The sequence below is a fragment of the Apodemus sylvaticus genome, chromosome 8, assembly GCF_947179515.1.
Source record: "Apodemus sylvaticus chromosome 8, mApoSyl1.1, whole genome shotgun sequence".
Lineage (NCBI taxonomy): Eukaryota > Metazoa > Chordata > Mammalia > Rodentia > Muridae > Apodemus > Apodemus sylvaticus.
Genome location: NC_067479.1, coordinates 28,073,356 through 28,091,559, shown reverse-complemented (window position 1 = coordinate 28,091,559; position 18,204 = coordinate 28,073,356). Strand labels below are relative to the sequence as shown.

General features: G+C 35.3%; 1 protein-coding gene across 2 annotated transcripts in view; it reads right to left on the bottom strand.

Annotated features, from left to right (window-relative positions):
* Nucleotides 1-18,204, bottom strand: part of Dach1 (dachshund family transcription factor 1) — a 380,594-nt gene that overhangs the window by 174,295 nt on the left and 188,095 nt on the right. For both annotated transcript variants that reach the window (XM_052190808.1, XM_052190809.1), the window contains exon 3: nt 8,851-9,012. In XM_052190808.1, coding sequence (XP_052046768.1) covers nt 8,851-9,012 — 162 coding nt within the window. The remainder of the gene's footprint in view (nt 1-8,850; nt 9,013-18,204) is intronic.

Here is an 18,204-nt window from a genome sequence, read left to right as displayed (position 1 = left end):
TTCCATTATGACCTGCTGTTAAAGAAAACCATATTTAAATCCTCCATTCTTTCTTATTTTCCAAATTATCCAGGTCTGTGAGAAGGGGAGGGGTTGTACCATCCAGAGCATGTAAACGTAATTCTGCCACATTATTTCATCTTAGGTAAACTGACAGTTTGAGACATTTATGTCAAGTGCTGTGTTATTTACAAATCCTTTGGTTATACTACTTTGCATTCAGTTTGAAAATTCAGGGCTCACTCAAATGACTTTGTACAATTTTGGAGTGCTCGAACACTTCCGAAAAGAATCAGAGCAATAAAAAATGTGAAATGCTAAGTCTGGTGGCAGGAGCAAGAAAGCTAAACTGTGTGCACATAAACAAAGTGTTGAACAAGTCCTAGGGTGGTCCCAGATAATACATTTACTACACTAGAATTTTAGAAGGTATTTAAAAATAGGTATCATTGGACATTATATTTTTAGAAAGCAAAGTGTAGAAGGTCTATTTTAAGAACATATTGTTGATTACAATAAGTTAAATGTAAAAAAAAAGTGAATAATGGAACATATTACTGAGTCAAATAAGAATTGCCTGATGATAAAAGAATTGAATGCAACTTGGCACAGTTTATACAAAGATATTTGATTTGGACATCCTTTTGTTTTAAGTGCATTTGGACAGCACTACATGAGCATGTAGTACATTGCTAATAGTTCTTTCCATGAACATTACTTATTAGGATGGTAGAGTGTGGTGGAATGTGAGGGAATCTGCCACATAACTCGTTTATCTGGTATATTCTAAATTATTTTTAATTTAGTACATACTTTTGCAAGTAATATACACTCAAAAATCATTCAATTGATTTTTTTTCTTTCAATTGTTAGGTTTCCTTTAATACCCCATAATTAGTAACAAACATATTGATACGGGTACAAAAGTATTGCATATTTTCTACTGTTTTCAAACTGTCTATATGCTGTAAGTGTCTTCTAGAAATAGAAAAACATATTGCATAAAAATAAGATTTGGCTTATATGCACCAAAAATATATTTAGCAGCTTATATAAGAAAATAGTACTAATAATTGAATATAGTCTAATAATTTTATTAGCATAGAAGAAGAGATATAGCATTATACTTTTAAGTATTATGAACAAAAACAGTGTCTTAATGCAGAAGGAAAGTTTCCCTTCAGTCACCTATTGTGAGCACAGATACTTATTTAACAAAAAAAAAAAAAAACAAATATTGAAAACAAGAATGAAAGACAGTGAAGCTATCTCTCATTCCCCACATGATCTAAGAAGCATAAACAGTGCAGTGTGCTAATTGGCTCATGGTGCCTGTGCCACAATGAAGCTAATTTTAAAGCACATTTTTTTCAATAACCACATCCCCACCTCTATAAAACTATAAAAACCTTTGTTCAGCCTCATCCACACATTAAGAAAGTAGATGCAAAGCATCAAGGGAAAATGTCTGCCCTCGTACTGTCACAGTCAACAGAAATATTGTCCACTCTGATCCATCATGGATACCGGTTACGTGGCATTTTAAATAGATGCACAGCACTCTAGTTATCGGTTTCTTTGTTGAGCCACATAACTTGCTCTTGGGTTCTCATTCGGTTGGCAAACCACTACAAAGAATGCTTTCATGTATTTTTGTTCTATGGAGCCCTCACAGTCAAGAAAATAGAAAGAGCCAGAATGAACCTGCTTATTACAAAAATATCCAGAATTACAAAAACTTATTTAAGTAATTGCATTCATTATTGGCTCAATTACAAGTAGAACCCTAATTTTCTATCGTCTTCCATGTATTTTGTGAATATATCTAAAGACTTTTCTCTGGTCATCCCATATAAGAGATTTTAATGTTATATCAAGTTTGTTTTTCTAATTTCAATTTGAATGAGCTGTTTATTATACTCCTTACATTATCTTTTAAAGGATACTTAGTAAAGAGAAATGCTAGAGGTATTAAATATTTATAAGTGCATCAGAATTCATGAAAAAGTAACCTAATCCCTTTCTTTGTTTTTAATGATGGGGTGAGTAACTTTGTATTAGATGTCAGGATATGAAGACATCCTTTGCATAGGGAATGATGTTAACCATATGGCCTATTCACAATCAATTGAATTACAAGTCATGGCAGTTACTACACTTTTAGGAGATCCTTGTGTTGCTTTTCATTAGTACACTAATGTGACATTTATGAAAGGCTTATAGGTGGGCAACATATCTTGAACATGTATGAGACCATGTATGACCAGGGATGACTGAGTTAAAAGTTTTACATATAAATTGATAATCATCAGTGCTAACATATTCCTCATTCTGAATGTCATAACTATTTTAAACTTTTAGGGTAGGGTTTTTTTTTTTTCCATCACATTGTTTAGACCCTGACTAGTACAATCATTTAATCCTTCTCATCAGGGAAGAAGAAGCCTCTCTCCAATTATCATTAGGAAAACACGTTAAAGTTTAAAAGAGAAAATCCACATCGAATCTGTTAAACAATGGCGAATTTCTTGTGAACCAGTGATACTGTCATTGAACTGGAGACATTTTTAGAGCAAGCTCGCACTGGCTTTTTCGCCCTCCGATTTGGAATCTGCTCACAGTACTGCCAGCTTAACCAAAAAGGATTAACTCTCATATCCAACTGAGAACACAGATAATTCTCAGTAATTGGTAAAAAATGAAGATGAATGGGGCTGAGAGATAAGGAGCAATTAGCTCATCAGCAGTTACAGCTGTGCACTCAATCCGGATCCATCTCTTGAGTCTCGGCCCCTTTTAAAGAACCTAAGCAGAGTAAGCACAGGACACCCCTCCCCAAAAAGCTGCTATACCTGCCCATCATTTCTCTAGTCTTCCATTCTATTTCTTACTATGCGGAGACACCTGTCATAGCACAGTATGTAAATTACTACCTCTCTTAGGACCTATGTCTAAAGCCAATCTTCTTTTTAAACTTTTTTTTTATAACAGAAACCAAATGACTACTGTAGACACTCTTAAATTCCCTGTCAATCGTTTCATTATAGCAGCATCATCTGTTTGAAAATATAAGCAATTCCCTCATCTAATTATAGGAAGGATTTGAGGTTCATTAACATTGCCAAGGCAGGATCCAATGTGCAACTGCAGAGCTCCGCATGGTGGCCTGGCTCTCGGGTTCCTGTTATTTGCTGTCTTGGGCTCTCCAAGATTTTTTTTTCTGAAATCATAAAATCATTCTTTTTCCCTCAAAATAAACATGTGTCCTAGAAGATAGGAAATCACTTGGGCACAAATCATTGTAAATCAGCAAGATATTCTTAAGGTTACTATTCCTGTTTCAAGGTAAGGAAATGGTCAACTAGGGAATCTATTTTGTCTCCCTCTGTGCTTACCCTTTTGGTCCTGTTAATAAATGTGTTTTGTTGGTTGCAGGACAGGAAAAGTAAACCCAGGAGGGAGAATGAGGTTTGCATCCTTAACTCAACTCCTGCCCTTACTTTTTCTTGAAAGTCCTTCATCCTGTTAACTATGTCAAGTCTGAGAAGAATTTTAAAAGAACCAAGTACTTCATGCAAATGACATTTGTTCAGCTTTTCCATTTACTGAACTCGCACAGGCCTGCCCGTATGCTACAGAGTTCAGAAAGACAAAGTATTGAAGTCGTGAGATGACTTCACTTCCTTGAAGTAATAACAGCAGTTAGGGGGTTATGACTATAGTTTAAACAATGAGATTTTCTTGGGACATCTGTTTTGAGATCACATTTTGAACAGATATGAACTCATTTCCTATGAAGCCAGAAATCTACTATTGTTGATAGCTGTTTACCAGTTCTATGAGTCAGATATTAGGCACTGGCAAAAGTCCCTCTCGAATCCTCTGTGAATTTTCTAAACTGTGTACACAGTGTTTTCCTCAAATAAAATGTTGAGAGAATGAATTCTTTTCTTGAATCTTGGTAAATGACGGTTCACAATACTGTGTTCTTTGGAATAATATTTAATATTCATGTATTTTTAAAGGTGAATTTTCTGGCTCTTTTTAGTAAAGGAAGTAAGACACTAGGTTTACCAAGTATTTATTTAGATAACATAGATGCTCTGTGAGATGCTTTATGTAAATATTTAGATAGCATTTCAAAACCAGAAGTAAAATTAAGGGTCCTTTATTTAGATTAAACAAATTGTGATTAATTTACAATCCTCAAAGATGAGCGTAATGCCAAAAGAAAAGATAAACAGATAAAAAGAAAAGTTATGGATGCTGTCAAATTGACCTTGAGTTCAATGGTTTTAAAATTTCCCTTCCTAATATCCCAGTTCCAATTTGCAAGCAGCATGTTTAAGCTGGTTATGCAGATCGGTTGTTAAAGAAGAAAAAAAAATAGTAATTTATCTGGCTTATATTCTATAGAGAGTGTTGCCACTAAAAAGAATCCAAAACATTTTTCCTTCTTATCTGGAATGTAGCTCATATCAGCAAACCTGTCACAAGATAGTACTTGATATAAACAAGATATTGCTAAGACATCTCAGTAATCAATATCAGGATGGCTACAGTATGGAAACCCCAACCAGTGCATATCATTTGTCTCAGTATCTATTTCTATGGCCAAATGAAGCATTAATTCAAATCATAAATCTATGGTGATTTAAATCTGGGAATGAGCACCTGCCTGCTTTAATGATTTATTTTGTACATTTCAGTAAGCAGGGGATTTGTCCATATGAACTGACAGGTCACCTTCAGATGCCAGGAGCTGACTGTTTATCACCATGCAGACTAGCGTCTCATCTGAGCAAGTAAATATTAAACTAAAAGAATCCAATTGATTGTGGATGAAGGAGAAGGGTGATGTGACCATATATTTTACTCAGCAAGTTGATGCCTCCCTCAGATCTATCCTGAGTTCCTCATCTCTTCATACACTCATCATCCTCTTGGAAAGAAACGGGCTCAAACTATCATCTAAAATTGCAGAGCAAAATAATTATTTGTCAACATCAAAGCTTTCTAAAATGTTTTTTCTGGCTAATTCTTAGCCGTTATGTGTTATTCATAACTCATTTTGAATCAGTGAAAGCCATCTTTCACAAGATTTTGTAGTTGTCTCACCAAGACAAATCGAACAGAAACAAATTTTTTTTCCTGAGCAATAGGGATTTATTTACAATTAACTAATTGAAAACATACACCAATAAAGGAAAGCTTAAAATGTAAAAAAAAAAAAAAATTCATAGGAAACAGGATGAGTTAACACTAGAAATGTCACTGGGCATGGGCAAGATTAAGTAGTAACAAGACATCAATTCTAAGCTGCCCCTCTGTGAAGGATACCACTCCTGCAGAGTACTTACTAACAGAAGGAATTACAAAGCAGAGAGAATTGAATTCTGGAGCACAGGCTTAAGAGTCTTGGGATTCTTTCTAGAATTAAAGTTCTTCAATTCTTCATCCTAGACACTTCTCAATGACTGATAGACACAGAGCCAGAACACACCACATGTCCTATTCTTGCTGTAAGAGAGTCTTTCCCATTAGCATGTATGCAGCCCTGGTGTACTGGGTGTGCATTAAATCACTTTTATATTTTTACAATGAGCTGAACTCCAAAGTTTAACAAAGTACAATGTAAACTGCTTCCAAGTCTTCTCACAGCTCTGTGGCTTCAGAGGTAACACAGAACCAAGAAACTAGGAACACAAAGAAGGGAGCTGTTGTTGATGGCAGTAAAAATAGGACATTCTAGGAAGGCAATGTTAAAGAAACTTTAAGAGTAAAAGTAATACCAATCTTGAAATAAACAATGTGAGAATCAGAAACAATGAATAACATACTAAGCACTGGAGACACATTTTAATTATTACTATGTCATTTTCCAATTGTCTTCTAATGTTAAGATAAGAACGTCTACATAACTTTTCAAAGTCATAATCAAATTGTTATTGACCACTTGAAAGAGACAGGATTTGGCTTCATAGATGCCTGGAGCCACAAAAACTGCTCAGTTCAGCAACTGCTTTGATCTATGCAAACTTCGCTCTGACCTTCACTGGGTTCCTTCACTCTTTGCAGTCACCCTCCTCCCATCTAAAACTCACTGTCTATGATTTCTAAACAAATATTCAAGAGTGGAGGTTTTGATGAAAGACAATAGGGGCTGTAAATACTTAGACAATTACAGCATGTTAAGAATGGAATGAAGGGGACAGCAGTAGTAGCCCACAAATCAGATAAAGTAGTGGACAATATAAATGATGTATGTCCCTCGGTGGGGGTAGATCTAACAATCCATGGATGCAAAAGTATCTCTAAGTATCACAGTCTTCTAAGAAGGTACAAGTAAACACTCCTCTTGGTTCAAAAGAATGTACTATAATGCATGCCATGCTATAAGAGCTGAGCTATCAACTAATAGAAAAAGTTAATTTCCCAACAAAAATATAATGGCATATTTTAGTTGTATGTATTATAAGACACAATAATAGGTTAAGTACCTAATTAAGGGAGCTGTAATTCGGACACTAGGTAAACGTTAATACATACTAAAATTACAAAACACGCATTAATGCTTAACTGTGAATCATTTACTTCTTAACTTCTGCCTATTGGTTTCTTAAAAACTATCTGCTGTTCAGCTGCTCAGGAAAATTAAGATGTCAAGACGTCGTTTCTTTTGAATATGTTCCTTTAAAAGGTGTCACCTTGTTACTCTTAATTCCTCCTTCAAGCATCTACCATCAGGATTGACTTGTATTGTAAATCTACTATGAAAATAATCAAAGTACCATTTAAAAAATTACTATAATTGTTCATTGATGAGTAGACTATTTTTTTTCTTATGGGATAAGACATGAACACAGTCTCCCACTACAACAAGTGATGTAGACAAAAGTTTTCCTCATTTGGGGAATGACAGAGGTCCAAATGTCACAGTTCAATAAATCAGTCTCACCCTGGGAAAACCACCCTTTATGACTTTGGTATGTCTCTGCCAGGTAAACATTGATCACTTATCTTTATAAGTGTTGAAAGATGGTCTATTTCAGCAGTCAAACAAAAGATAATTTTATCTAAAGCACTTCTACACTTAACAGTTCTAAAAAAGAAACTGGTAAAATTACTTCATTTTACTTCAATATCGAGTTGACTTAAAGTCTAAAACAACAGGTACCAAGCAGGAGCTAAGCAATTCTCTGCTTACTCAGCCATCTCTCGGATCCCAAGGAGTGCATCCCCATGGTGGTTTGTTGTGGCACCATCTTTTCTGCTGGTCATCTATGTTTCCACTGCCCTGAGAATAGCCACCACCAGTTACTCTCAGTTCAAGATCCAGCCAATTTCAGTTGCCCATATGAGGTTCTTCTGAGAAATTCTATTCTTCCCATTTGCATGTTAAAAGTGTTCCTTTACATTCATGGAAAAAAAATTGTGTGTGTGTGTGTGTGTGTGTGTGTGTGTGTGTGTGTGTGCTTGTATTCAAATCACTTACTACCTTAGTGTTCTTTTCCAGTGTGTGCTTATGAGCACCTGCAATGAAATGATAAATATTAAAATTTATAACATTTCATCATATGCCTATAACTACATCTCAATTGGTGGAAAGCAGAGAACTATTGATTCACTTAAATGATGTTAAAATGCTTCATGGAAAAGAGAAATTTATCAAATTGTGGTAAATGTCTGTGTTCCCTAGAACCTAGTGGACAGGATAACATGCGTGTTCTATACAAAATACAATTTTCTCTTGCAAAATTAGATCTTTAGCAGTAGTTCTGTACTGTTAAGGAAAATATTAGCATATAGGAACAGGGTGAAATATTTGCAACACCAACATCCAGATTACAAGTATTTCATTTGCAAAAGAGTAATAAATTAATTGAATAAACCACATTTAAAGCTGCCTTTCACAAGGCAAGTGACTAGCATGCAAAGGTAAAAACATTTCATTTTATTTCATTGCAAGAGTACACTGAAAGGAAGCCAGAGGATCATGGGAAATTTATAATGTGCTTTTCACATGAGAGATGTCTTGGTAACGGCTATATATAGAGGGAATCATGAAAACATAATCCACATTGCTGGCAACATTTGGAAGGTTTCAGGTTACAATCTCCCCTCTCCCAGTTTATCTTCGTGTAGTCTTTGTTGCCTGTGGTAAACAGTGTCCTGAGATGAGATTTTTAAGTAATGATTTATAAGTTTTGCATAATTTTTGCATTGGCTGGGATCAATTATATTATAAGCCAGAAAAGTAAAAGCTTATAACTCTTAGTTCCATGTTTTGAAATTGCATATTTTGTTACCACCTACTATTTATCAACTTTTAAAATGGCAATCTATAAAATGAATTGTATCATATGTATAAGGAGAGCATAGCACATATGACAATTTGTTTCAGACACCCACAAGGGACCTGAAGCGTGCCCTGTATGAAGGAGAAATAGCTAATGCACAAGCTCTTCTATTTAGGAATGAAATTTCTCACTTGATAATAAATACATTAAAATAATTTTTAAAATGACAAGTAGGGTTGGATATACACTTGTGCAAACATGCACATTTCCATGTTTCACATTATCTACACTCGACATTTTAAAGTTTTGACACTTAAAACAAACAAACTTGAATTAAGAAATGGATCAATTTATTACTTGTAGCATAAATGATAGTTGTAAAATTGATCTTGTGTTAATAACTTTGCCAGAGCCTTAGTATACATACTAGAGAGGCAAAGTGAAGCCTTAAAACTATACTCCTCTCTCCATCATAAACAATCACTTCATCAATGAGAAAAATAGTTCCCTGGAAACGTGAACAGGAATAGTCCGTTAACATTACACTTACCAACACTCGAATTCATGTCCCCATTCTCAGAATCTGCTCCATGTTGGTTGTTACTGGCATGATAGTTGCTCATAGCTTCTAATTTTATTTTTTTCACCTTCATTGCTTCAGCAATAGCTGCATTGGTAGCAGCTGCAGCAGCTGCAGCAGCTGCAGTCAGACCTTAAAGAAATAAATTAAAAGCAAAGTAATTCAAATTCAGACTTTTGTGTTTAATAGTCCAAGTCTTTCCATAGCACACATACAAATGTATATTAGAGTATCTGATTCCTTTATGTAACACTGATAATATATTTCCACTCCAAATCAGCAAGTGCAGCATTAACACAAAGGTAGAGATGTTTGTAAAATTTTTGATTTGATTATTAGCAGAAACGTAGCACATATTGCACAGAAGTGAAAGTATGGACTGGATTAACTTTTCAATACAGTTATAACATTCCACTTTCTGCTGAAAATCCTCTACAGGTTCCCAGAAGGAGACAAGAATTTGAACTGCAGATTAGTTAGAAAGCTTACATCCGGTACCCAAAGTCTCCTTACTATATAGCACATCACACTCATTCTTTTCTGCCACCATTTCTCATCCATGGTCTTGCAGTATCAACATTCTGTGTGTGTGTGTGTGTGTGTGTGTGTGTGTGTGTGTGAACTGAACTCACTTCCATGACTGCCCATTTTCTAGTGAAATTTTCTTCATATACTGGAGTCTGAACTTCCATACAGTGGGCTGTGATGATGCCTGCTTGCCTCTGACTACTCTGACTATAAGGACTATGTTTACATTTCTGTATTGGTATCTAATACATTGGACTGTGTGTATCTGCATGTGCATTTGTTTTCCTTCTGAAGTATTGAGCTATTCAGTGGTAGTGGCTAAGTATTCCACAGCTGCAGGGCTCAAGATGTAGAAAAATAAAATACAAAAGCAGTTCAGCAGATAATTCACTACCACTTATTAAATATATAAGCACTGATTTCAGTGACATGAGTGTATTCTGTTCACTATAACACAGGGTCTAAAATGCTATATTTAGGCCTAGTTTGACCACTGTCTCTTCCTGTTTTATACACATTGTTCATTTATGGAACAGTGTATAATAATAGATGTGATCCAAAAATAGAATTCGAGGCGAACACTTGGAATACCAGAATGCAAATGCCAGTGATCAGTAGGACATCATGTGCTTCCCTGAATACTTCTGACACTGCTGCTTTAGAAGTTCTGACCTCTGTGATGTTTAAGCCTTCTGAATTTATCTGGATGATTTATTCCCACTCCCAGTTGGTAGAGAGAATGAACACACCTCTTCCTCCCCACTAATTACTACTCCCTAGTTACCACAGCAAAATGCTGCTGCCCATAGAATTGCATGGAAATATTTCTTAGTGGAAATCTTTGCTATAGAATAGGTGCATAGAAGACTCTGCCTTCTCTTCAGATAAGCGCAAAGGAACCTTGAACATTTTTACCCTAAGTCAGTCAGATCTGTAAGTCAGACCTTTGCTTGAAAACCTCATAACCACTCCTTAAAAGGCATTGATCTAAATTCAAAGAATCCATCTGGCTCTAGCGTAAGTATTCGCTGTCTTTCAAGTCTCAACCTGAACAGATTCTCTTGTCTTCCTCTGAATTTTCTCCTCGATTACTCATTTCCTTCAAAGTTTTTTCAGAATATTTTCTTTCCTGTTCCCTTTAAATCCTCTGTGTGTTCCCCCCACAAAAAAATTCCTTGAGTTTTGCCTTTTAACAAAGGGGAGTATCTTGTCTTTCCCTTTCTTCTATTTTCTGGTGATGACTTTCTCCAACTTATATCTCTTCTCAGCTCCACAGCTTGGCTCTATGCTAGGGAGAATCTAGTGATTGCATTCAAAAATGAAGACTTAAGAGGTCATTACATAATACTCAACAAATTGCAAATAACTCAATCCATAATTGTTCAGGAACTGGTCTTGGGAAAACCAATGGATCGTTTTGAGAATAGTTTCACCTTGTGTAATATCAAACAAAGCCCAAAGAAGAAACATAATGATTAGGTAAGAAAACTATACAAAGAATAGCATATTCTGTTTACTACACCATGGCCTATTGTGCAACCTTGTTCCTCTGAAAGCAAGATCCAAGTGTTAGCGTTCAGTAGGAACTATGGGTTACCTACTGCCGTATTCTAGATTATTCATATCTGATTAATCCTTTAATTATCATAACTACTTTAAATAATACTATTCTATTCTATTGTTGCAAGTTTGTTTCATAGCTTTCCTAAGTTTTACAATTCTAATAGAACTCCAAAAGGTCTATGTGTCACATTCAACCATATACACATATGTATGTGATCACATGTTTGATATAATTTGACTGGCATGAAATTTAACATTCTGATTTCTCCTAGAGTAGCAAATTATGGTATATGAAACAATTACAGGTTTTGGTTCTACTAAACTTCATTGTATTTGATTTTTCTATATTTTAAATTCAACTGTTCTTGTCTGCATCTACCACTGCTGCAATTGCAAACTCTGTTTTATTCCACAAATCCTGATATGCTTTCAATTTTAATAGTCATTTTCAGAAACGAGAAGATCAGTTCTGTGAATAGAACTGAACAGACAGAGCAGGTTGTATTTAGGAATGTGTGCGTGCTTGTGTGTGTGTGTGTGTGTGTGTGTGTGTGTGTGTGTTGTATGTGTGTGTATTCCTAAATACAGCATACAAATCCTATTATGCATATATGCATATAATATCAACTTAGGACAAAAAAGAGACTAAGAATTTAAAAAGGAACAAGAAGGATATATTGGATGGTTTAGAGAAAGAAAAGGGAAAGGAAAATAATGTAATTATAAAATAATTTTAAAATTACATACTAAGTTTTAGTTCCATTCATTCTTCCTCCTCAAATTTTCAGACTCATCCCCTATTCCACTACCTGCACAGCTTTGTGTACTGTTCTCTGTTTTATAAGACATGGAGTCCAATTTTTATTACATATGATAGCTGAAAGTGCAATGAACACATATATTTAAACATAAGCATAATGGATACATATAGCATACATACGGTACAACAACTTAACAACTGTCACTCTCCCAACCTGTAATCTTTCATTCATGTAGGACACAAGATGGTCATAGAGAGTGAAGGCATGATCAAAGTGTTCGATGACTGTTGTTAGAACCAAATGTACTACTTTAGAGGGTCATCAGGCTTCTTAGTGCACACTTCCCTAACAATACATATGGAAACAACCCTGGTGACAAATTAACTTCTGTGTCCCCCAAAAATAAACAAATTTCAGTTACTCAAGTGGATTACATCATGTTCTCTCACTTAACTTTTTGAACATGTAGGTCTGACTTCGTGAAGAAGCCTCATCCCATTTGGACAAATATGTGTCAGAAACACTCATGGAGCTTTCAAACTGAACACATAGCTCCATCACCACTATCTACAGTTCTGACTCAGGAGGTTTGATGTAGAGATTCTGGGGTTCTGCACTTGTGTATTATAATTATAATACTACTGCAGAAGCCATCTTGTCATCTAGCAGTCTTCATATATAATCACAGAAGAGGAACATAATCCTTTGCTGCCTTTTGAAAATATATATAAATGAGAGAAAAGATGTAGCTTAAAGGAATAGGGGATTAGGCTGCATCCTTGGGTCATAAAATCAAGAGATGGTGGATAGATTCTTAGCATACTTAACAACAAATGTTACCACAGTGTTTGCTGTAACCTGTCACTGAAAGCTCAAGTCATTTTCACACTTGATCACTTGGAGAGCCACAAGAAAAATATAGCAGTAAATCTGACCATATTTTAAAAAGTACATGAACATTTTTTTAATTTGTGTTAGATTTCACATGAATACACAAGGGATAGTAAATCTCATTAATTTAATGTAAAGCACGACTCTCCATAGGTACTTTGTGCCTAAGGTTTGAGAGGATCACATGCCATTTGGCAGTCCTGTACTTTTATTATAGTTCCCTTTGGCTTTCACACTGGCCCTTTCCTTTCAAATCTCCAAGGTAATCCTCAAATCCTCTGAACTTATTGTCTCTAGTGAAAGCATAGTTTTAATCTCATTGTAACTTCGCATGGAGGTTGTATTGTATATGTTGTTCACTAATTAAGTTCCTTTTTAAAAAAGAAGACAGGGAAATAAAGGATTTACAAAACACCATAAATTCCAACCATGACAAATTTTTTATAAAACAAATAATTATTCTCTGGGGGGAAATACTAGTAATCTTTAATATGTACCATTCTCCTTAATCCCCTGTCTAGTTCTAGCAGAACCTAGCTCTGTTCTGCCACAGAGTCATGGAATGGTCTGCTACCCCTGCTTCCAGTTCTCACTCCAAAGTGTCTTACATGTCACATCACCACTGCTTTTAACTTGTCCTAGTCTAAACAACTAATTTTCTTTTTCAGAGTAAGTCCATTCAGTATCTCACAATACAGTGGGGAGGGGTCAAAAGATTTCTTTAATATAAGAGCTTAGATTTTCATGTAAAAGTAATTGGTGAGAAATTTATACTAAAATTTACACAGTGTTGCTGTTTTATAATGAATGCTTATTAATCATGTGGAATATTATTGCAATGACCTTCAAAAGTGAATGTAAAAATCAACATGGAAATATAAGCTCATTATATCCATCTATAAAAAGAGGGAGAAGAACCAAAGCAACCCAACCAGTTGAAATGTAAAATGATTACATTGAAAATGATCAATATAAGAAGACATAAGATGAGCAGATGAATGAATGAATGACAAAATGACTTCTTACAATAAGAAATAATTAACTCCTTGATTCCATTCACTAAACATGCTAAACCATTATCAAAGGTCTTAGAACGAAGCAGTTTAGCTCTTTTAGCATGTATTTTGATTTGACCATCCACTTGATTCAATTTTATCATATAATCACTGAATACAAACTCTGTGCGCTCTGTTGATATGAAGCCCTTGATATTTCAAATACAATACCATGGGTCTAAATTTTGGAAGAGAAGCAAGCATCGTTACTATGTGAATGCATCCTCTTGCTTTACAAAGAAAGCAATTATTTTCTGCTTTCAACTTTCGTTAAATAGCCTTTAAATTCTTTCAAATGCCATTAAGCTATCCTGATCACCCTTTTAAAAAAGAATAAGTATCTCATTATATTTATTTCAAATAAGTTAGTGCCCTTAGTTATAAGTAGAAGATTACAACTGTAGATTATAAATATCAATAAAGAAGACATATTGCTGTCAAATCCTTTCTCTGATCTGTTTGTTTGCTCATTAACTTGAAAAGCCCAATCTTTGATCTTTGGTTTCAAAGACATCAAGATGACTTCCAAATGTTTGATATGCTGTCTACTTTTACATTGAAATCCATATAAAATGCATTTTTCGAATCCTAATGGTTGAGAAGTTACATTACATTGAAGAGACGGTAAGTATTCAAATATTCCATATGACCCACTATTTATTAGTCTACATTGCTTACTAAAACCTAGGAGAAACAAGCTTAAACACGCAAGAAATTATGGTCAAGCATAGTTATTATTAATATTCTGGAATTGATAGGTTATTTATGTCTGGCATTCTTTCCCCCTGATTATTCAGGGAGACAGGAGGCTTATAAATATCTCATCACTCCACCGTCACAGAAATTTCCTCGACAGTGCTCATGCACAGCTATTAGCAATATGAATCTAACCATTACAAGGAGGAGGAAAATCGAACATGTGGCATTAATACGCAGTCCTGGTTCCTAACCATCTGATAGGCAGATGGTGTGAAGCGGCTTCTCCAGCTGAAATGAAGGGGCACATCATTTAAAGGCTTGTTTGCATTCTAACTGATATCACTGCCGTATTGATATACACGATGCATCATGGCAGGATTTGAACAATCTAGTTTGCTTCAGTCATAAATGTTTACAGCCTTGCTTTTTTTTTTAATCTTATAAGCATGTTTAGAAGAGTGCATTTTTAATTTATGAAAGCTATTGTTTACTTCTGTTCAACTAGAAGATTAGTAGAAAGCTGGAATATTAAATTACTTCAACCAGAGCAGTATAACCAAGACAGATGAATAAAGCAGGTTTCTATTTTCAATCAGGATGTTAGTAAAGGAATTTTAAAATTAGCCCAGGCATTTTTTTGTGCATTAAATACATTTATTCATTTAAACCTTCCAGCTATTTTTCCCCCAAGTGGCATAGAGAAGAACCCAATGCTTTACATAGTCATTCATTTAAAACTCTCACTGTGTGCAATTAATCTTGTCTAACAATTCAATTCAGAAAGTAAAACATCAAAAAGCATAGTTCAATTCAACACTCATTACTGTGAGGCAATCTTTCTGCTGCTGACAGTTCCTATAGACTTTGAAATGCTATGTTGAAGGTGAATTGTAAGCTCCGTATGAGTCTGAATTACAACTCAATTGAAATCACTCCAAGACACAGAACCCTTGGCTCAGTGCAGCAACTTGAAAACACCAGTATCTTTTCTTTTTTTTTTTTTCTTACTCTACTTTTTTCTTATCCTTATTTAAATACCAGCTGTCCAAAAAGTGACACTAATCTCCAGTTATTTTATTTCTTATTACTTTCTAAATAAATTAAAAATGTGATTGAGCCATGTCTGTTCTCATCTCGAATGCTTAAATTGCAGAAATTATAAGCTACTAGAATAAGAAATTTAATTGTGCATCTGGTTAAAGTGAATATTTTCAGCGTGAACTTGTCTCTTAATGTCCATTAGACTGACTTTCTTGCCCTTTGTAGCACATTTGTATTCTGTGGAGAAAAGGAAAATTGATCCCTGAGGCCACTAATGGAAACACTTTCTATACCAGTTTTCAGTTTTTCAATTGATTGAATTAGATTTTAGAAATGTTTAGACTAACAATAACAACCAAAAAAAAAGTTACCTCACAAAGGTACATAAACATATAGTAAGAAACATATTATCTCCTTCTGAGTAAAGAGTTAGCCTGTCTATTGAAGTTGTTTTTGTACAGGTATTATTTAGGCAGTCAGGAAACAGTGTGGGGGATGGGATAGATTGAAGAAAAAGGAATTGGGAGGGCTTGGAGGGAGGAAATGAAAGAAAGAAAGAAAGAAAGAAAGAAAGAAAGAAAGAAAGAAAGAAAGAAAGAAAGAAAGAAAGAAAGAAAGAAAGAAAGAAAGAAAGAAAGAGAGAAAGAAAGAAAGAGATGCAATTATATTTTCATTGAGACACTATTATAAAAGAAGTCTTATCATTGTATAGTTAATCATTGATAAATCAAATAAATAGGAGGATTAGCAGTATTATTTATGGGTAGTTTAGTATTTCAGTTACCCTGAATGAAGGGGTTAGAACCTCAGTGGAATCAGAGGGCCAAACAACATGAGGATGCTGTTTGTCCAGGAGTAAATCACTAAAGCATTTTAATGGGGGCCTTTGAAAATCGCACCTTCTGATCACTGAATCAGAGAAACAGGACAAACCAGAACAAACAAGAAGAGTTAAGTTACTGTAATTTGGTTCAGTAGAATTGAACTCCTGTGTAGAAAGGCAAGCTTAGCATGTCATGTGTACCTCGTACTGTTCTTTAATACTATTCTCTCTAGAAAATAATTACTGAGCCACAACTCGGGGACTCAAATTATAATCATGGGTACTAGAAAAAGCTTATTTTTGTTTTCCTAAAAATGAGATGCAAGGACAAAGATAGTAATATTTTCCATAACATTACAAAATTAAACAAGGACAGAACAATGTCACTTCTAGGTCAAATTTCCATCCCAAACCTATTGAAAATAAGTGCAAAAAGAAGAGAGGAGAATCCAGCAATCCATCTCTTTACTTTATAGCTTATGAACTTTATGGAGAGTCAAGATTAGACAGACAAACAAATGCAGAAATATGTCAGCTGACAGAGAAATCTGACCAAATTTTCAATGACAGTTTCATAAAACTCACTATGTATTTGCCATAGAGAGAACTATAATTAACCTCTAGTTGTGTGTATAAAACTCTTTTGTATGTAGTATTGATGAAATTCGACATTCACAATATTGTCTGAATCCCATATCTAGTGTGCATCACTTGAAAATGAATATTGTCTTCTGCATAACTTAAAATTGAACCAATTCTCATTATGCACACTAACAGAAATAATCAAAGTTTAACTCTTTCACCAAAGCATCATATCTCATATCCTGCTTTTCTATTTCTTAATGGACAAGGCTTTAGCTTCCTGTGTCGTTCTATGGCCCAGCATCTCTTCTTATATTTAGAGCCATCAAGTAAAATGACCTAGTAATTAAGCCTAGGCAGGGAGTTCTAACTAGCTTGTGTATGACTGACAGAATATGACATTCGAAAATGATGTTTTCCAAGAAGCAACCAGGTCATGTAGTGGTGCACTAGGCTGGATTGATGAGCAAAATAAAAACGCCACAAGCATGTTTATTCCTCAAAAGTATCATCTGTGCCAGCATTTGACTTAAATAATCTTTCAAATACCCTACTTTATTTCAATTTCCTTTGATATTTCAATAAGTCCTTCTTTTGTCTTTGTTCTTAAAATTCATCTGTACCTTTGTGGCTCTGCTGGATTACAGTTTCTTATGAGGATAAAAGAGAGGAAAGGGAAAAACAGGAAGGGAAGAGAGGAGGGGAGAGGAGGGGAGGGGGAAGTGGAGGAAAGGGGAGGAGTGGAGGGGAGAGGGGGGACAGGAGGGGAGAGGAGGGGAGGACAGTGGAGGGGAGGGGAGCACAGGGGAAGGGAGGGGAGGGCAAAGGAGTAGAGGGGAGGGGAGAGGATGGGAGAGGAAGGGAGAGGAGGGGAGGTGAGGAGAAGAGGAAGAGAATAGGAAGAGGAGGGGGAGGGAGGAAGAGGAGCAGAGGGAAGAGGAGGGGGAGGGAGGGGAGAGGAGCAGAGGGAAGAGGAGAGGAGATGAAGAGGAAGAGGAAGAGGAGGGGGAGGGGAGCAGAGGGTAGAGGAGGGGAGGGGGAGGAGAGGGTAGGAGAAGAGAGGAGAGGAGGAGGAGAGGAAGAAGAGGAGACAAAGGAGAGGAGGGGCATGAGAGGACAGGAGAGAAGAGAGAAGAAATCCAGATTTTTTTTTTTTTACATTTGAGATTTGTTTAGAGAAAATTATACAAAGACATCAAAATATGTGAAAAAAAGGATGTAAAGTTTTCTGATATGGTAACCTAAATATGTTCATGAAAACACCCATGAGGTCTGTATAGTCATGGAGACACATAAATATTTATGGACATTGTTTTTTTGTTGTTGTTGTTTTGGTTTGGTTTTTGGTTTTTGGTTTTTTTTGTTGTTGTTGTTTTGTTTT